The 20,886-nt window shown below is 40.7% G+C and overlaps 1 protein-coding gene across 1 annotated transcript in view; it reads left to right on the forward strand.

Moving 5' to 3' along the window:
- The window catches only part of UBE2E3 (ubiquitin conjugating enzyme E2 E3), a 75,128-nt gene that overhangs the window by 49,169 nt on the left and 5,073 nt on the right, over positions 1-20,886 (forward strand). The window contains exon 4 of the mRNA XM_040971811.1: positions 19,305-19,437. Within this exon, the coding sequence (XP_040827745.1) occupies positions 19,305-19,437 (133 nt within the window). The remainder of the gene's footprint in view (positions 1-19,304; positions 19,438-20,886) is intronic.

The raw sequence follows: 20,886 nt of genomic DNA on the forward strand, positions 1-20,886 counted from the left end.
GTAGAGCATTTTATTGTCCAGATAAGTTGAATGGCTTCTTGGGGAGACCTTCTCTGGTCTGAAGGTAGAGCCAAAGCCCCAACATAACATCAGCAACTATATATAACGTTATGGAATTACTTGACATAGTATTGAGTAAACAATATGTTAAAATTAAGTGCAACTTCTTAACAACGTCCTGTGACTACTTCAATGACATTTCAACAATTGAGGTGCAAAACAGTTTTAAGAGGGAGGGGTATGCAAAGAATTCTTCAATGCCTTGGTGAGGAGTACTTAATCTTTGTGTCCTACCTAGTAACGTATGTGTGTGAGTCCATGCTGACCATGCTTTCCTTGTTGTTCTCTGCCTATCTATTCTAATTTGTGAGTGTGTGTGTTTGGGGGCAGGGGGCTCTGGAGCTACCCTGATGGTCATTGCAGAGAGGGTAAGGTGCCAAAGTTGGAACTAAGTAAGGACCAGAGAAAGCTCCTCTCCCTTGTCCCAAAGGAAGTTTACTGTTCTTCTGTTTCTGAGGACCGCTCAGGGTTCCTGGCTGTTGTTCCGATGACCTTGGATCCTACTAGGAAGGATTTGGGCTTCTTTCATCCCGTGTGGTAGGTCCAAAGGGGGTGGGGGGAATGTCCTTTGAGTTATCAGCCTCTGAAGGCATTCCAGTTCCCTGTGGTCTCTTTGGCAGTTGGGATGTAGTTTTTGGTGCCCGTACTGATAGTTCTTGGTGAGGATCCGGGAGTCTCCAGGGTTGGGATACAAGCCTCCTCCTGTCCCCCTGCTCCACTCTGGGGGTACCCCCTGCTCTACTCTGGGGGCCCCCCTGCTCTGTGCATATGACCTCCTGTTGATAGGTTGTTAGGATCGCTCTTGATTCCCCCTGTATGTCTTTGTAGTTTAACTATTGTCTAATGCTGTTTTTAATCTATTGTCTATAAGTTACCTATTATGTTCCTGATAAGTTACACTGCATGGCTACCTCACACATTCAAAGGAAATGGAAGATTTCTTTGCTCTCCCGCCCCATTTCTAAGTAGGACAAGGTTTTAAAAGTATATTAGGTTTTACAATTTTTCAAAATACATGGGTTGAGACCGTATTAATTACAGGTTCATCTGAGGAAGATTTACTGTCATTGGGAATCTTCAGGATTGAGTCACGTCCCCAAAGCACTGAGGGTTCAGCATGTAGCTATCTAAGCAATCAAAGAACCAAAATCCCAGAGCTCCCTGGCTGGGCATGTGGTAGCTGCCGTGTGAGATCCAAGCATGAGACTCCACCATCCTGGGGCCCCCCAGCTGCCATGCGGCAGCTGAAAGTCCAACTCTCAGGCCCAAGTCCCGCCCCTTCCTAGTCCTGTCCCCAGCTCAAGCCCCTATGCGAGCAGTGGGACGGCCCAGACCCGCTTAACAAAGCTCCGAGACCCACCCCAAAGAAGGGTAGTCCACGGGGCTCTGGCAGGCCCTGTGGCAGCTCCCCACATGCGCATGGTAGCTGCCATGTGAGATCCAGGCATGAGACGCCACCGTCCCAGGGGGGCCCCCCAGCTGCCATGTGGCGGCTGGAAGTCCAGCCCCCCAGGCCCAAGTCCCAAGATAACCATTTTGTAACTCATTATTAGAATATGGCCACATTGCATTTACAATTAGTATAGAGGACATGTTGGAGTAGAGAGTTTTTAATCCAGTCTGACTTGTGTTTTCTCAAGAAGAGTCAAAGAGGCGGAGATTGTCTTAGGAAGACAGAGACTTAAAAGGAGAATGTCACCAAGTAATGAAAGATGAGATGGGAATTATGCAGCTGCATGTCAAGGACTGCCAAGGATTAGGAACAACTTAAATAACTAAGAATGGGACCAGTGCACCAGCATTATAGCTAGTAAAGCTAGCACCTGTTGTGCAGGCAACAGGTATTCTCTTTGTGCTCCACTTTGTGTCCTGGCTGCTCCATTTCCAATCTAGAATTCTGCTACTGCCTGGGGGAAAGCAGCAGATGATGGTCAAGTGTTTGGGTGCCTGCCACCCACGTGGGAAACCAAGTTGAAGCTCTTGGCTTTGGGCTTGGTCCAACTCTGATGTTGCAACAATCTGAAGAGAAAACAGTGGCTGCCAGATTACTCTGTCAGTGCAATAAATGTTTACCTTGAAGATAAAAGAAATGAATTTTTAGATGAAGTAAAAGGATGGTTAGAAAATTTTCAGTGCCTGCTACATGGAGTGTCAGTAATGCAGCATATCAGTTACAGTAATGGTAAAAAAAAAAAAAGACACTGATATCAGAGTTGAATAAAATTTTAGTGAAATTTAAGTGTATAGAAAGTAAATACAAGTTAGTATCTTATGGAATGATTTTAAAGGTCTAACTTAACTAATAAGAATTTTTTTAGTATTATTTTATTTTCGATGATGTTTACATTATTGATCAGGGTGGGAAGGGTCAAAGATCAGGGGAAAGTGGGCAAGACCATTATTTACACGTGTTCTTTTTCTTCTTCCTGTGTCTGGGGGAGGGGAGGATACAACGGGAGAGACCATGTCTAGCCTCCCCAGTACCCAGTGGCATCCCAGTGTCCCCGTTATGGAACATGTTCTGAGAGTTCCAGTAGCTCTGAGATGCTGTTGATATATTGCTGTTCCAGGGATGAGAAAATCCTTTCAAGGTTAATTGGCTGACAAAGTTCACCTTAGAGTCTCCATTTGCCCAAAAGTTTGCTGTCGAGTTTCACTGGGGTGGTTGATGGATTTGTTATGCTCTTCTTCCTCTGCAAATCAGTAGGTGTTGTAGTCCAGCTCAACCCTGCCCACCTCATGCTCGGCCCTCACGCGTATCAGTGGGAACTACAGCCCAGTCACAGTGACCCCCAATAACTCCCACCGGATCAGCACTCTGTCCTGCTTCCTGTGCCTGCTAGCATGTGCAGTGTACTGGCTGGTCTGTCTCACATCCTATTCAGCTCTTGTACACATCAAGTGGGCGTTGAAGCCTGATTCAACCAAACTGACTCCTTCCTTTAGCCCAACTTGTACTAGTAGGTACCACCTCCTGCCTAGCTAGGCCTGCCCCAGTCCAGGTTCTCCGGCTGACCAGTGAGAGTTGCAGCCCCTCAGGGAGGTGCCCACAGTTCCCCCAATGGGTCCCTCCCTGTCTGAATCTTGCACACTCAAAATGGTTTTGTAGTCTAGCTCCACGGGACTTAAATTTGCCATGCCTGCCTTAGTGGATACAATTGGTTAGCCCAGCCTGGCTCTCCCCTTACCTTAGTTTACATGTAAGCTAAAAGGTATTGTAGCCCTGCCCAGTCTGGTCTGCCAGCTCTCACGCTCACCAGTAGCAGCAGTGGCCCAGCATTGGAGTCCTCACTGCTCCTCTACTTGCACATCTGCCTACGTCTCGCGTCTGCTGGTGGGTACTGTAGCCCAGTCTGGCATGGCCTGTCTGATATGGCCCGTCTCACTTCAGCATTTGTTGGCGGGTGCTGTAGCCTGGCAGTCTGTCCCTGTTCCAGCTTGTGCTGGCCCGTGCTGCCACCTAACCCAGCACATTCAGCCTTCAGTCCCGGCCCTAATGTGAACTGACTGGTGATGTGGACATACCCAGCTTTCCCTGCACCCCATCCTGGTTTTCAAATCTGTTAGTGGGTGTTATGAGCTGGTACACCCTGGCACGCCCCCAGACCTGAGCTGTACATTTGCCAGCAGGTACTATAACCTGGTCTGATCTAGTCTGGGCTGCTCCTTGCTTTGGTTTTTGTGCTTACCTGCAGGGACTGTATCCTGACAAAGGAGTTCTGCAAGTTCCTTTTTGGGTCTCTTTGCAGTGGTGGTCTCATGCACACTGGTGGTTCTTGGCCTGGGCCTACTTAGTCCACATTCTGTCCTGACAGCAACAGTGGCCTTGCCCAGCCAGCAAGTTCTTACTATTGGCTGCTACAGCCCAGCCACACCTATAAACTAATAAGAATTTCAAAAGGTTATTGCACCATTTCCTTGTTATCTCTAACAATTTATATGCTCAACTGGAGAATGGCCTTACACTTGGGTATTTTTAGAGCTTTCTGATATGCTCAGTTAAGCAAGGATGTCTCCTTTATCCTTTCATATAGCATGCTTGTGCTTGTTAATACTGTAGGTGTTAGCCATTTTTTTTACATGTTAAAATTCAGTGAGATGGCATATTTTTATTTCTTTTATCCTTCTGTGGCTACAATGACTGACTTATGATGTACCTGAGATAGAAAGGAAAGATTTTTTAAATTATCAGATTTTGCCATGATGCATTTTTATCATGCTTGACATTTATTCAGCAAACATTGATTGAGTTCCTGTTATGTGGAAAATGTTATACTGGCTGCTTTGGGATATATAAAACTGCTCTGACATCTAAACTAAGTTTAGAGCAAAATGCGATTTCTATTTAGTGTAAAGCGTAATATAAAGGGTGAATGTGCATACTCACTAGAGCCTTCAGGTGGAGTGTAGGTTAATAGTATTGGAAAAGCAGTTAGTATGATGGCAAAAGAAACTCACTTTTTAGTGCCATTCAAAACCGTCATCGTTTAAAATGTCTTCTAATAAAAGTTTTTGGGGGTCATTTGTAAAATCATTGCTCTTGTCATATTTTTAGATTGAACAAAAGAGACTGCAGTAAATGAGGCACTCTGCCTTAAAAGAGCAGACTTGAATTTTCATAAATAGGCTCTGAGAGGTTCCTTGAGCACATTTTCCTTTTCACAGTGAAGAGTAATACTTCAAAGATTCACTGGCTTTTTTCCCCTCTCTTTAAGGCACATTTTAGCCCTCACAGAGTGGCAGATAATGCTTTAGCTGTCCTCATGGGCAAGTTGAACAGTTGATGTAGATGATCAGTGTAGCTCTGTGGTAATGCTTAAGATGGGTGTCAGGACTTTTCTTTGAGTGCTGTGCAACATGAGGATTGTGAACAGCATAGCTTACAGTAAGAGTCTGTCAACTAGGTTGTAATCTGTGACTGATGCTTTCCCTTGGTGAACTGAATGACAGCCAAGGCTCTGGCAAGAGCACTGTGATTTGGGAGAGCATTGGAATTTTTTTTTTTTTTTAGAGATTTATTTTTATTATTTTTTCATTGGAAAGGCGGATATACAGAGAGGAGAGACAGAGAGGAAGATCTTCCGTCCGATGATTCACTCCCCAAGTGAGTATAGTGGCCGGTGATGGGTCGATCTGAAGCCAGGAGCCTCTTCCGGGTCTCCCACGCGGGTGCAGGGTCCCAAAGCTTTGGGCCGTCCTCGACTGCTTTCCCAGGCCACAGGCAGGGAGCTGGAAGGGAAGCGGGGCTGCCTGGATTAGAACCGGCGCCCATATGGGATCCCGGGCGTGCAAGGCGAGGACCTTTAACCAGTTGCGCCACCGCGCCGGGCCCAAGCATTGGAATTTTAGAAAACCTTATTCCCACTACCCCATTTATTGCACAGCTATGGGATCTGTTGTACAGACTGTGGAATCTACTCTCAGATCCAGGTTTCAGTACTTATACTACAGAATGCAAGTGCAAAAGAGCCTTCTGCCACATTTGTCAAAATTAGAAAATAATGTTGGTAAATTGCCACTAAATAAACTCTGAACTTTGACCAGATTTTACCAATTTTTTGCTAATACCTTATTACAGGACACCACATTGCATTTAGTTGTCACACGTCTTTAGTCTGATGTACCATTTTTCAGTTTCATTTTAAGCTGTCCAGATATTTCAAAATCAATCTGCTTGCTTGACTTTGGAAACAATATGTATTACACAGTCTTGTTAACTCAAACCAGTTATGAAACATGTCACTGTCTTGTCCTTCAGAGCTGTCCATGTGTTTCATGTTTTCTGACCTGAGCTGTAGCTATTGTCCTCTCTGGTTGGCCCTGCAACAAAGTAGTGTAAGCAAAAAGCCAAACCAATGTGGATAAACTCAAGAACAGGGGTAAGGTCAGTTTTGACGTTGGGTTTGGGGAGAGGTCCTATTTAATTAGTTGAATTCAAGTGAAAAAAATTCTAACAGGCTGGGGTGATGAGGGAGGAAGGAAGTGTGATCAGAGACATAAGGAGTATTCCAAGGATGTTGCCAAAACTGTCATGACCCTGGAATCAAGAAATAGGCTGGTGTTCAGGTTCTGCCATATGGTAATTTTGTAACTTTAAGGAGGTACCTAACCTCTCTTTCCTCTTTTGTTAAATAAGGAACTCATGCTGAAGTATGTCAAAGCTTTTTGATTCTATTCATCCACATTCAACTTGCAGTTGCAGGTGCCAAGTACATTTTTTTGGAGAAATTTTAAAGTTTTTTAAAAAATTTATTTTAATATTGTTTGCATAGTTGAAGAGGAGGATGCATGTACATTGGGTGTCCACTTAGGATGGGGAGGGTCAAGGGTTTGGAGGATGGTGGGTGGGACAGATGTTTCTTTTTTTCCCCCTTCCTGTATTCTTGGGGAAGGGGGGAAGGGTAGGGGGCGGGAGGGAGCGGATGTTGTCAAACTACATTAGCACCCAAGGATGAGGGAGTCATTTGATGACGCCCTAGGGACTCTGACATGTGGAAGCGATGGTCATTAGATGATGCTGTAGAGAGCTTGAAGTATGGAAGGATCAATCATGTGTTGACACCTTAGAGACGCTGATAATGTGGATGGGTGTTACCTGAGTGGCTTTGATAGTTTTGAGATGTTGTCTTATTGCACCAGGGTCAAAAATCTCTTTCCCAGGTCTCTTGGCTGACCAAATCCACCTTAGTGCATCCACAGGCCCAGGGACATGCTGTGAAGTTTGGCCAGGTCCAAACTGTTGGTCCAACCTGTTCTAATTTCCATCCTCTGACGAGGCAGTGGACATCACCTCTAGACTAGAGGGGCTGTCTGTCATGTTCCTTCTGTGCATCAGGGCATGCTGTCTACTGCACAGGTATCGGCAGCATAGGCCTAATTTGTGCACTACTTATATTGTAATTTCCTCTTGAGTCCAGTGATCTAGTTGAGCAGTCCCCGAAGAAACCTCATCTGAGGTGACCCCAGACTTGACTGTGTGTGACAGCTAGAGTGGGGTCAGGTTTGATCCATCACCTGCAACAGCAATGCACATACTGTTGGATATAGCTACCTGGTCAGTTCTGCCACTAGCCCCATCTCTCAGGCAAACCTAAGGGTTCTGTGGCCTAGCCCATTCCAGCCAAGCCCACCAGCAGATTCCCTGGCCTATTTGGGACAACACCCAACAATCAGACCCACTCCCAGCCCTGGGTTTTGTATGTGTCCAGCAAATGTTTCAGCTTAACCCAGCACATTCTTCATCCCATCCAGCTCTTTTGGATACCTGTGGATGCTGCAGTTTGGCTCAGCCAAACCTGCCTTCTGACCCAGCCCGCACATTGCTGATGGGTGCTGCGACCTTGTCCATTCAGGCCCACCCTTAGCCCTAGCTCTTGTGCAGCTCTTGTGCAGCTCAGGAGCTGCACAAAGCAGGGAAGTGCCCACAGTTTTCATAGTAGGCCCATTCCCAAGCCCAGAAGTATTGCAGTCCAGCCTGAAGTGGCTTTCACCTAGTCCTGGCACTTGCCAGTGGGTGTTGTGACCTAATCTGGCTGAGCTGCACCCATTTTGGCTCTGTTGCATGCCAGTGGGTGTGGCACCCCTGCCTGGGCTGGCACAGTTCCGACTCTCCTGGAAGCAGCAGCTCAGCAAGGAAGTTCACGAAGTTCACCTACCAGACCTACTTTCAGCTTTGGATCGTGTGTGCCTTTGGGTGCTGTGGCCCAGTCTGACATTGTCTGCTCCCAGTCCTGGTACTCACTGGATACTGTGGCCTACCTAGTCTGGCTGGTTGCACAGCCAGCACAGTCTGGCCTGCTTCCAGACCCAGCCCACATGCTTGCCCACAGGTGCTACAGCCTTACCCAGTCTGTTCTACCCCCAGCACTGGCTTTCAAGCTCGCCAGTAGGAGCTGCAGCCTATCCGGGAAGTTCCCGAAGTTTCCCTACAGGGTGTATTCCCAACCTTGCATCTTTTGATTCTGGCAGGTGCTTTCACCCGAAGTACTTGGGTTTGAAATAGTGTTAAAGAACACTGTAACAGCTGTCTCTTCATCACCATAATCCCAAAGATAGGAGCCATAAGATACAGGGAAAAAAAAAAGTGATTATTGCCTGATATCACACATCTGGTAAAGGCAACCAGATTTTACATTTTGTGTGATTTCTAAGCCTTTCCCATGGTTTATTACTTTTATTTTTTCACTACTAAGAAGCGTTCGTAAGGACTTGCAGGATGGTTAAATACAGGAACTGATGAGAAAGGAGGCTGAAAACTCAGGCTTTGTGCCTACATGACTAGAACAGTAAACCAAAGTCTTATTTTTAAAATAATATTCTTATAAAAGTATAATTATTGTAGGATATTGGTAAGACATAGAAACAGCACATCAGGGTAGGTATAACTTGATATTGCTGTATATCCTGTTTGCAATATACATTGTACATCTTATTTACTACGGCATACAATTTTGTGACCTGTTTTTCCCCATCTCACTAAATAGTCCACAAAAATGTTGATTTTTGAGGGTAATTTTCTGCATGTTTAAGTTATTTTGATTTTTTTTTTTATCGCTACATTGCTTTGAGCTTCCCTATACAAAACCTTTGTGCGTGTCTTTGTGCATTCTTGGATAGGCCATTGCAAGTTGGATTTGTTAATCAAGAAGACCTTGATGCATGCAAGCAGGAATCTTTAAGAAGCTGTGCTCCTTTCTCTTACCACTAGCAGTGTTTGAGCACGACTGCCTTTTCATTGACTATGAAGTCCCTCAAGTTTTAATCTTTGGCAGGACCAAGTTTTGTTTTAAAGGTTATTTTGATTTTGAGCAATAGTTGGTCAGATAGGTATAAACGGCAGCAAAGAACTAATGAAAGAAATGTGAATAATGGAAAATGCACAGTGCCACAGCTGAAGACTTAGAAGTCTGCTGTGCTGTGTAGTTTCCCCAAAAGAGAATGAAATCTTTACGCAGTAGCTATATATAATGTATTTAAAGGTATGTATGTCCTGATACTTCTGTATAACCAGAATCAGAATGGTCAAGATTGATTTGAAGGCACCACAGCTTTAAAGGGCTAGTGTGAAATAAAAGTAGTCTTGAGTTGTGGTAGAGAATACTGGAGGTGACGACACTGAAATTTAAACTAATACGGGATTGTGTTTTCTGTGAAGCCTTAACCTAAAGAATATGCAAGTTTTACCTGTCACAATATCAAAATTTCTAACGAATCTATTATACAAATAAGACTGAGGCTTGCTTTATGTTATAGAAATTTCTTGATCTTAGTAAACACTTTGCTATTTTATATTTGGTACTTATAGCTGATAGCACACCGTTAATGTCCCTAAATTATTTTTAACTATCATGATTAAAAGGTTGTTACCTACTTGTGTCTGGTTAATTTTGCTGGACTCGCTCAGAGTTACAAGTCTCAAGCAGTTACACCCACTGTATGATATGACTGTTAAGCCCATGCCCAATATTGGTTATTTCTTTGAATTAATAATTATATGTAATTACACTTACATTTCTCCTTATGTGAAACTTTGTAAGTGTTAACATTCAGTAGTATTCTAAGGTAAAATCTTACCTATCTCTAATAGCTGCCTGCTTCTGCGTGATAAGCTGAAAGAAATGACAAGAAAGCTTGTAGCAGGAAGAACAAGATCTTGGTGTTGTAGCATTTAGTTTAAAAGACAAATATAAAGACAAATTACTTACGTGTTCTATGAGTAAGAATATTGTTGACATTTTCCCAATTGATGAATTTCAAGAAACATATTCACTGTTTTTTCTTTTTCCAAACTTTTTGACGCTATAATAGGGAAGTTTTCCAAGGAAGGTGATGTATTTCAGGCTAATAGGTGGAACAGTATTATGTTAATTAACTTATTGTAACCCAAAAATGGAAATGAGTTTTGAAGTAACTAAATTTTGTATTTGTACAGCAGATACTGGTACCCATATGAGATTTTGGCACATGCAAAGTGAGGATTTAGCCACTGAGCCATCAAGCTATGCTCAGTTTATTGAATTTTGAAAATCCTATGTGCATGTAAGAGGTTATATAGACATTAAATTTTGAGCAAAAAAAATGAACATTTCTTGTAGAAACTACATTTCCATACCTGGCCTAGATCATCAAACTCCAAGACAAAACATAACAATAAATATAATAGATTAAATAGATAAGTTATAATTTGTTTAGTTTAAGGTTCGTGACAAGTTGGATAAAAAATTGTCATGTTTATCAACTTTTAAAGTTGTATTTTACCTGATATGGCCCATGTTGACATAGAAGAGGTAACAATGAAAATGAGAATATTTATGATTTGTTGTTGATTTGTACTTTAGATTCAAAATATGGCAAAGTGGCTTACATCTTGAGTGCACCTTTAAAATTTTGTAGTAGGCAAAAGAGAGGGGAAAGAAAGTTGCTTGTGAAGATATAAGTAGTTTTATCCAAGATATCTGAATTTTACCAGTCTGTATCTTTCTATAATTAGGGTAATCTGTACTGTCTCTACTTTGCCAGTTTAGGATTAATAGTAAGAAAGCAAATTATGGGAATCCACTAACCCTATGTAAAATTTTTTAGGATTTAGGTGGTCTCTGCAGTCAGTCAGTCCCTTTACAGTTTTTACTTAGTATGTTAGCTCCACAACTTTTATTTTTTTAAATTGCAGTGTGTGTGTGTGTGTGTGTGTGTGTGTGTGTGTGTGTGTGTGTGTTGTGTCTGTGTCACAGAAAGCAATTCAGAGCAGAAAGAATATACTATAAAAGACAGATGGCCTTTCTATTGTAGAGCTTCGTATCCTGCCAGTAGCATTTCCCTGTGTTTGTTGCTAGAAAGAGCTTCTGTTTCCAGGATTTATTTACAGATGACTCTCAACGATGATACCTCTGATAATGGGAGCATTTCTGTCCCCTGCTCTGTACTTCCCCCACCCATTTAGTATGTCTTCAGAGTAATTTCATATGGTTGCCCAGTACTGTTTTCTTGTCCTGTGAGTTGGCATGCTCTCGGTATTACCAAATGAAGTCTTCCTTAGTTCTGATACTCTGTTCACACCCAGTGTCTTCCAGCATCTCTTGATGTAACTCATCTCTCCCTGCTTTGTTTTCATGTGCTGGTTGTTTTTTCTGTAACACATCTGTCAGAGATGTGTCGTGTTGGTATGGTTTATATGATGTGTGGATCTCTCATTTTAGGTATTCCCTTCTCATTCTATACACCCTGCTTAGCCTAACATATGCATCAGCAGGACTTTAATTATCACCTATTACCAAAGTCTCAAATCTATACCCAGATACACATACCTAATCATAGCTATATATATGTGGGTGCCTCTTTGACCAATCTATCTGTTGGTACCTTAAACACTTTTTTTTTTTTAAAAGATTTATTTTATTTTCATTACGAAGTCAAATATACAGAGAGGAGGAGAAACACAGAGGAAGATATTCCATCTGATGACTCACTCCGCAAGTGAGTGCAGTGGCCGGTGATGGGCCGATCCGAAGCTGGACACCAGGAAACTCTTTCGGGTCTTCCACGTGGGTGCAGGGTCCCAAAGCTTTGGGCCGTCCTCAGCTGCTTTCCCAGGCCACAAGGAGGGAGCTGGATGGGAAGTGGAGCTGCCGGAATTAGAACTGGCGCCCATATGGGAGGCCTGGTGTTCAAGGCGAGGGCCTTACCATTACACTATCACACCAGGCCCCGCATTTTCTGTTTTATAAATTCTTTTGGTTTAATTAACATCTTTATCCCTGTTTAGGCTGTAATCTCGCTGAAGGCAGTGGCTATGGTGTCAATAGTTTCTTGCACAGGTCCTCATTACAAAATAATAGATGCTTCACAAATCTTTTTCAAATGAGTCAGTTTTTTAAAATGAATACATTTTTAAAAAGTTTAAGAAGACAGAAGTTTTCCATTGATTGGGTCTTTCGTTTCTCAGGTGTCCACAGTGATCAGGGCTGAGCCAGGCCAAAGCCAGGAGCTTCATCCAGATCCCCAGGGCCTGAGCATTTGAGCCAGCCGTGTCCACCAACAGGGAGTGGGGTCAGAGGTGAGACTTGCAGGATACAAGCCAGTTCCCTCATCTCACCTTTACTGCTACTCCAGAGCACCTGCCCCTCAGGAAGGTTATAATGAGTGAATTAATTTCTGTTTTCTCCATTGAATCTATTTACTTTGCATATTGTAAATACTCAAGTACATTTTTCCATTCAAGGTAAATTTGTATGTTCTGAAAATATGATTTAAGTTCATTAGCAATACAGTTTCCTGCTTAGTTGTAGTACAGGTTAACTTATTGTTCATCAGAGTTCTCAGGTTTATCAGAAGTCATTCTGAGGGAGGAAGTAGGAAGATAAAACCAATTGGGAATTACAACTACTCTATAGCTCTACTGACATTATTTTCTTACATTGTTTGCTTATTCATCTCCCTCCCTTTGATTATCTTTAATAAATCATGAACTCCTGATTATTTTCAACCTAGACAACTATGACTTTTTTGAGAATACTTAGGAATTCCAGGTGCTTATGTATAAACGGTGCTTTAAATGTGTTAAGAATTAGAGATGGTTTTTCTTTTTTAGAAAAAAATATGTTAACAAAGTCTGCTTAGGTTTCCAGTCTAGTTGATATACTTGTTTTTGTTTTTGAGTCAAAATCTTTTTTAGATGTCTCTTTATTATTATTTTTTAAAGAGTTACAGGGGGAGGCAGTGAGAGAAAGCGAAATTTTCCATCCACTGGTTTATTCGTTAGGTTCCTGCAACAGCTAGGGCTAGGCCAGGCGGAAGCCAGCAACCCGGAAACTCCATCCTGTCTCCCACATGGGTGCAGGGCCCCATGTATGTGGTCTGCATTCCTCTCCTTTTCAAGGCACATTAGCAGGGAGCTGGATGGGAAGTAGACCACCCAGGACTGGAACTTGCACTCATAAGCCTTGCAGGTTGTGGCTCCGGCCACCATATCACTGGTCCCAGACCTGACTGTATTTGGATGATGAATTTCAGAGTTCATTATTATTTTTATAAATAACTTTTCATCAGTATGATTTTGCACACCATGAGTTTACTTATGTGCCTTATTTCGAACATGCATTCATTAATCTACTTACACTCACCAAAAAAAAAAAAGAATGATAAAAGCCAATAGTAGTTTATGTGCTAAGGTTGTACGGGAAACAGGATATCTGTTGATTTGCCATACTCTCAATGTGTAAAAAAGGAGACCAGGTCTCAAAAATCATGTTTTCTTTCCTCATATTTTCGAAAAGGACTGGGTGACTGACTGGCACAGTGGTATAGTAGGTTAGGCCTCCTCCTGTGATTCTAGCATCCCATTTGGCCTCAGTTTTTGTCCTGGCTACTGACTAATCCAGTTGTCTCATACAGGTGGTAGGAACCCAGTTATTAGAACCATGCTTTGCTGCCTCCAAAAATGTGCGTTAATATTGGGAGCTGAGCAGGGACTTACCCAGAGCTCCTCTGGTATCTGCTACAGGTGTCCCAGTTTCCCAGTCTTCATCTTAGAGTAGGCCAAAGGGTAGTTGCCTCATTGATTTTTTTTAACATAACACCTAATTAGTGCTGGTCTTCGTAAAACCAGTAACTAGTTAGAATACTTCTCAGTCTTTTAAATGTTTGGGATATACCCTAGTTGCTTTTAGAAACTTAGGGAGTTTTATTTTAACAGTCACCACATTGGTTTGTCCTGGTTTTTGGTCTGCTAATCTGATAGTCGGAAAAATTTCCTGTCTTGCTTCATTCGTTTCCAGAAGATGTGTTCCTGTTGTTGTTGCTGAAGAGCCTGCTTGCTGTTAGGACCAGGTGTAGATTCCTTTCTTTGTTCTCTGTGCTGGCCCCTTCTGTGTCTGTTGGTCCTTTTCATACCTTGCTTTGCCCCTTTACCCTTATTTTCCTCCTGTCATGGCATAGCACTCCTCTCCGTCAAATCCCAGTCTTAATCCTTCTGCCCTCCACATTTTCAGTGGTTTCAACACCATAATTGTTTGTGAATAGCATTTTTTTCTCTGCCATTAATTTTCTCTGACAGAATTTTCTTTTTTCCTTTGGTATTGTAAGGGTCTGTTTGCAAGAGTAGAGAAAGGCCAAAGACCAGAGTGTATACCTTTGCTGCCAATAATGAACTTGAGGCCAGGCTGGTCAGTCTGAGGGTAGTGTGGTTACTTACTTGGTATTTAATGTTATGGATAAAATGGTTTAGATTAACTTTTGTGTGCTGCATTGAAACCAATATTTATACAAGTATTACTGTGGTTAAAGTGTGTTCCAAGTCTGAAATAGCTGATTTTAGAGCACATCCCTCTCTAAGTTGAAAGCTATTTTTGTAAGCTAACACTTAGAGAAACATTTACTTTTTGTTTAATATACAAGTATTTACTTATTCTAAACTTTGCTTCTTAAAATTATTTTTTAAAAAGATTTTTTAATATAGAACAGAGAGAAGAAAAGATAGGAGTTGGTGGAAAAAGTCTTTTATTCCTTAGTTCAGCTCCCAAATGATTGTCAAAGGTTTGGGCTAGACCAAGCTGAAGCCAGGAACTCTATCCCCATTCCCAACAAGGGAGGCAATGCCCCAGGTACTTGGATGGTCTCCTAGTGCCTTCCCATGCATATAAACAGGAATCCGGATAGAAAGTTTAGGAATTAAGACCTGAACTGGTGATTTCTAACGTTTGATATTGTCACTGTTTTGCGTATGAACCGTTCAGCAAGTGAATGGTTGTGTTGCCAGTATTTGAGTTAAACCTCAAGCTGTAACACCAGAATTTCATTTGAGCCTGGCTGTGCATCTGGAAAATTAGAGGAAAGTGGCATACTTGGGCCTCTGCTGCCCACTTGGGAGAACTGCGTGGAGTTCCTGGCTCCTGGCTTTGGCCTGACCCAGCCCCAGCTGTTGTAACCATTTGGGAAGTGAACCAGTGAATGGAAGATTCTCTTTCTCCCTCTCTCATTCTGCCTTTCAGAAAATCCTTTTTTTTTTTTAAAGTGAAACAGTCTGAATAGGTAAAAAAAATTAGGAAAGATGTTGAAGATAGGTAGTCAGTGAAATGCAAGTTATAACCACAGTGATATATATCATCTGACTGCAGTCCTGATTGTAATCAGAAAAATGAAGAGGAAAACAGCATTGATAAGGAGTTAAAGACAAGTGAGTTTTTACAAGCTTTGGGTGGGAATGTAAATTAATGCAGTCATGAAGAGTGATATGGAGATTCCCCACAAGTCACAAATGGGTCTGCTGTATGGCCTTGCGAGTGTATTCCAAGGAAGTGTCTGTCTAATAAAATCCCTTGTGCAGCACTCTTAACAGTGGCTGAGCAATAGAAACAACACAAGTGCCCGCCAACTGGTGAATTGCCAAAGAAAATGTGCTATGTGTATGCTTTGGAGTTACCAGCCATAAAAGAAAGAAATCGTGTCAGTCATGGCAGTGTGGTTGGAACCAGAGGACATTATGTTAAGTGAAATAAGCCAGAAATGAACATTGCCTGTTCTCTGTCATTTGGACAGTTAAAAGAATGGATTATAAATAAGGGGCTAAAATAGTAATTAGTGAAGGCTGGGAAAGATTGAGAGGTTGGATATGAAGGTAAAACAGTTGTATGAGAGAAATAACAGGTAGTATTGTACAGCACAGTCGAGTGGCTAGTTTAAAATAGCTTTTTGGATATTTTATGAAGAAGTAAGAATCAAGTACAAAGATATGAGATAGAAATGCTGATATTCCAACTTGATCATTACACAGTGTGCATGCATTATAACCCCGTATTCCATAAGCATATATACAGTTACTTTATGCCAAGAAGAAAAATATTAATGCCAAAAAGTGCACTTCACTTTCTGGTCATAAAAGGCCCATCTTGCATCTTCACGGAGCTTAAATTCATCATGAGTTACTACAGATAATAAGTAAAATAAGGAGCTCCAAGATAAGAGAATGGTAAATGCTATGGAGAAAGAAAATAGAAGAATATGAAATAAATGGAGATCATGTGTGATGTTTTAGGAAAGGCCTTACTGAGAAGGTGACTTAGTTAGGATCTATGGAAATATTGCTACAACAACAACAACAAATCAACCACAGGTGGTTGTTTTCCTGGAGACACACAGATAATGTGTGTAGATGCACTGAGGTCCGAATGAACATGGTCTGTTAGGGAGAATTGCTGCAGCCAGTCCAGCAGAGAGGAGGAGAGCCAGCTGGGAAGTTCGAGAGTCTTTTAGGTTATAAAATTGACTAAAATACAAATAGAAAGGTTTTGACCGGTTGCGTGCTGTCTTTACTTTTTTAGCTGTCATTATTCCCGATTGTCATACTGAGAGCAGACTGTTGTGTTCAGGGCATTGGTCAGAGGTGGAAGCAAGGGGGCTGTTGTAATTAACCACGTAAAAGAGGATGGTGTTTTGAATCAAGATTGGGCCAATGCCAGTGGGGAGAAATAGTACTTTAAATATGTTTTCAAGGTATAAACAACATAATTTTCTTCTCTGCTGGATGGAACACAAAGAAGGTGTTCAGGGGTGAGACTTTTGGCTGTGAGAAATTAGAAAAAGTTGCCATTGGCTAAAAAAGGAAGGATGACTTGATTTCAATAATTTAATTTGAGACACTTCACAAAATTACTGTTGAATACTGTTGAATACTGTTGAACATCAGATTTCAAAATAAAAGCTTGCCGTTGAGCTACTTCTGGCATTCAGAGATGTAGCCTGGAGACAAACTTCCTGAGCCTTGGTCTTCAACTGTAAGGGGGTGGGGAGTTGACACCGGCCTCATGTCCATTAAGATACAGTAATCCCCACAGTTAACCTTCTGTACAGCCACTCATCCAGGAGAGGCAATAAAATCTTTGAGGCAGTGTGGTTTGTCTGAAGAACAGCTCCTTTTGGGCTCATTTACAAGTAAATGTTTGCCCAATTTGGAGATCAGAAGGAACAGTCCTGAAATTAAGAGGAGTAAAACCACTGAGAAAATACCAGTTTCAATGCTTTATTCAAAATCTGTCTCATTTTGCAGCTCTGAGACATACATTAGAAAATGTATGTCTAAAAATAGGACTGTTCCTCTTCCTTGGTTGGTTGAAATTAAATGAATTATAATGCATCATAGTCCCTTAAACAATTCCTGGTTTATAGTACAAATTGGAGGAAATTGTAGCCAGCTTGATTATTGCTATTACTCCTGTGTTTAATGTGTGGTCCAAAAACATTTAAGGGTCTTTGTTTTATACAATTGAAACTTAATTTTATATGTTTTAGTGAATAGTAATATTCAGCCAATTCTCAAAGGGTGACAGAAAAATAAGCCCTTATTATAATAGGCTTTAATTGTTAAGTATATTTAAATTTTAAGAAATACTGTTTCTCTAAAAATCGCTTTTCCTAAACATTAAAATGTTAACAGTTAACTGTAATGTAATTGTGCAGATGCATTTCCCTTAAAGACAGCATCAAATTTTGTGTATCTTGTGTATATAAATTATTTTTCAGAATATATTTGGTTATTGATAGTGCTATTAATACTTTCATGAAATATTAATTTTTTCACAAATAAAGAATTAAAAATGCTTAAATTATTTTAACTAGTGTAATTTTGTTAATTAGTGCTGGTTAATTATTTATCCATACTAGTTTGCATCTGTTTCAGAAAGGACCCTGGGAGAATTTCTAAACTGATGCTCATTTTAACAGAAGTAAACCTTTGTAGATATGTGTCTCCAGAAAACTAGAAAGTTTTATGTAAAGGTTAAAAAAAAAGAAGTCTGTCAGATTTATTTGAGAAGGGTTTAAAGAATATTAGTCTTCTCACTAAGTAATTGGAGTTCAAATTTTTCTTACACTATATCATTTGCTTAAATTTTATAAATGAGGTAAGATGCTTAGCACAGCTTATCAGAATATAACTGGAGCCTGTTAGCATCTAGTGCCCAGGTCTTAGTTTTTAGTAACGTTATCACTGAAATAAATTGGGGCTCCGTAGAGAAAACTGAAAACCACACTAAAAGCCCACCGTTTCAGTTGTGCCAGAAAGGGTGGTGCTTAAGCGATGTTGATAGAGCCCAAGGATTGGAGCCATTTTCGATGGGCTCCGGTTGGCCAGCATCAGATAATTTGAGCATCGGAATGGCCGAAAGCTGTAATGAATTATTTAAATCATTGGGGGAAAAAATAGGAACTCATGAGGCAAATTAGTAACACATAAAAGATGGAGAAATGTGTGCACATCTTAAGTGAGAAAAGATGTCTCAAAGGGCAGCTTGGGTGTGTGTGTTGTGTTGTGTTGTGTTTTGAGGCACTGGAGTTGGAAAATCATGATTGTGCTACCATAATAAGTTATATAATTGCTAATAGGTGTTAGATAAGAAGAAGTTTTGAATAATACTTTTTTATGTGTTTACACTGAGATTGCTTATTGGTTGCAAGCAAAGGAGAACCAAGTGGCAGGAAAATTAGAGAGTTCTTGTCTAGTTGATGAAAGCTAACATGACTTCTAAGAAAGTGGACACCTTGGGCTTCTGGATGTGCCGCCCTTCAGAGGACACATCCTTTTTGTGCTGTTTCAGCTAGGAATGTATGACTTGAAACTGCTTATGTGTAACAGCTTAAAATGGTGAGCACATGTTTTTATTTTAAAGGATTGTGTCCTGCAAAAATGCTAATGTTGCACATGTCAGCGACGGGTGACAGAACCCTGTCGATTGAGACCACAGGCAGAGGAGATATATGATCTTGAGACTGGATCCTGAGTCAGTTATATTAGGCAGATAGTATTACATTAACACATTTCTTGAGATTCTAAGTATATTGTGAATGCTGGAGACGGTTCTTAGGAAATAAACATTGACGTATTCATGAGGAAAGGGCCAGGATGTATGCATACATACTCATGAAGGATTGAGAAATGCACGTGTGTGTGCATCTGTGTGTGCCCATGTGTGAGAAAGGCAAAGAAAGACGAACAGGTGGGGCCACGTGCTAACAGAAGGAGATTCCAGATCAAGTTATCCAGGTGTTCTCTGTATTTTCCTTGTAATTGTTATGTGAATTTAAAATATATTAAAACAAATTTTCATACACATGCCTGAGCACATTATTTCGTTTATACTTATTTCGTTGCTTGTTGTTCTAGGTTACTGATTTACCTTTAATACTTTACTGATTTTAAGATGTTAACATGTATATTTGCAGATGAGTATATTGATTTTTTACTTTCTTTTAAATAGTGCTGGGCCTAAAGGAGATAACATTTATGAGTGGAGATCGACTATACTTGGTCCACCAGGTTCTGTATATGAAGGTGGTGTGTTTTTCCTGGATATCACATTTTCATCAGATTATCCATTTAAACCACCAAAGGTAAGAAGCTATAAGTGCATTCTTTAATCTTTCTGTAAAATCATTAATTCTAGAGCTTACGTGTATTCATGGTATGTTTTATTGTTTTTCATGAATTTATGTAGACTTATTTAAAACTGGAAATAATTGACTCTTTTGCAGACAATTCTGTGACTTCCTGAAGGAGGGTTGAATTGTTAATTGTAAGGAAAAACTACTTTGCACATCAATGAGGCAGATCTTAAACCTGCAGAAAATACCCTGTAAACTTTAAGAAACACACTGGGATAAGAAGTAAACTTGATTGACAGCTTGCAGAGATGATGGTTTAATGTGAATTGTATGCTCAATACTTTATAGATAAGCAAAAACTTGGGAAACTATAACAAAGATTCAGGAAACTAGTAATGTCACTGTGGGTGTGGCATAGTTTGGGTACTGAGGATGACTAGGTAACTTCTGCCTCTGTGAGATTCTTAGTTCACTTAAAGCATGGATTGCGTGGCTGAAAGTAGGATTAAGTTGTGCCTTATAGTAACTGCATTAGTTTACAAAACTTAGCATTTTTGGTTTACAGAACTTTAGCATTTAATTTAAATGGCTTCCTTCCTTTTATCTGTCAAGACATTAAAAAACAAAAAACTTAAGAAACAAAAGCCCACTAGAACTAAAGCCAAAAAAATAATTGTAATTTTATTACAGTGATTTTCAGAATTCCAAGGGGCAAAAGTGGACAGTAATGTTGGCACACTTAAGGTCCTTAACCTGCAATAAATTGCTCTTCTTTCTAGCGTTGTTGTTTTTTGTACCCTGTACAATTTGAAATTTGTATGAAGGGGAGCAGCATTTGGCACAGCTTGGTGTGCTCCCATCTGTAGAGGAGTGTCTGGTTTGAGTCCCAGCACCGCTTTGCTGATGACATACACCCTTGGAAAGAGAAGGTGGTGATGGCCCAGGTGATGGGTGGACTGAGTTCTGGACTCCTGATGTAAGACTGACCGAGCTCTGATGTTCCAGGCATTTGGACAGTGAGCCAATGGATGGAAGATCTTTCTGTACCTATATGTGTGTGTATCTGTGCCGTTCATGTGAATGCATTTTTTTAAGGATCTCATTGCAGTGTATGTGTGTGTAAAGATTTTCTTAAGGAAAAATTGGTCCTCTCTTTGAAGAAAGCTTTTTTTTAACAAGGTAACAACAGTGCCACCTACTGGTACTTACCTTAAGTTACAGATGCCAACAGTCCTGAATTCCCTGGAAAAAAAACATTTACTGTTAACTACAATTAAGAGGTGATTTTTGGAGTGTTTTGTTCGTAGTCCATAAGAATCTTGAAATTAATAGCTTTTTTTATTGTTCACAGGCTTATTGTCTTTGTGAATTAAATAAAAAGATAAAACCCCAATATTGTTAATTCAGTTAATATTCACATTTCAAGTAGAATAAATTAAATGCTATTATAATGGTAAC

This window comes from Ochotona curzoniae, unplaced genomic scaffold, assembly GCF_017591425.1.
Source record: "Ochotona curzoniae isolate NIBS_2020 unplaced genomic scaffold, NIBS_Ocur_1.0 contig_2210, whole genome shotgun sequence".
Classification (NCBI taxonomy): domain Eukaryota; kingdom Metazoa; phylum Chordata; class Mammalia; order Lagomorpha; family Ochotonidae; genus Ochotona; species Ochotona curzoniae.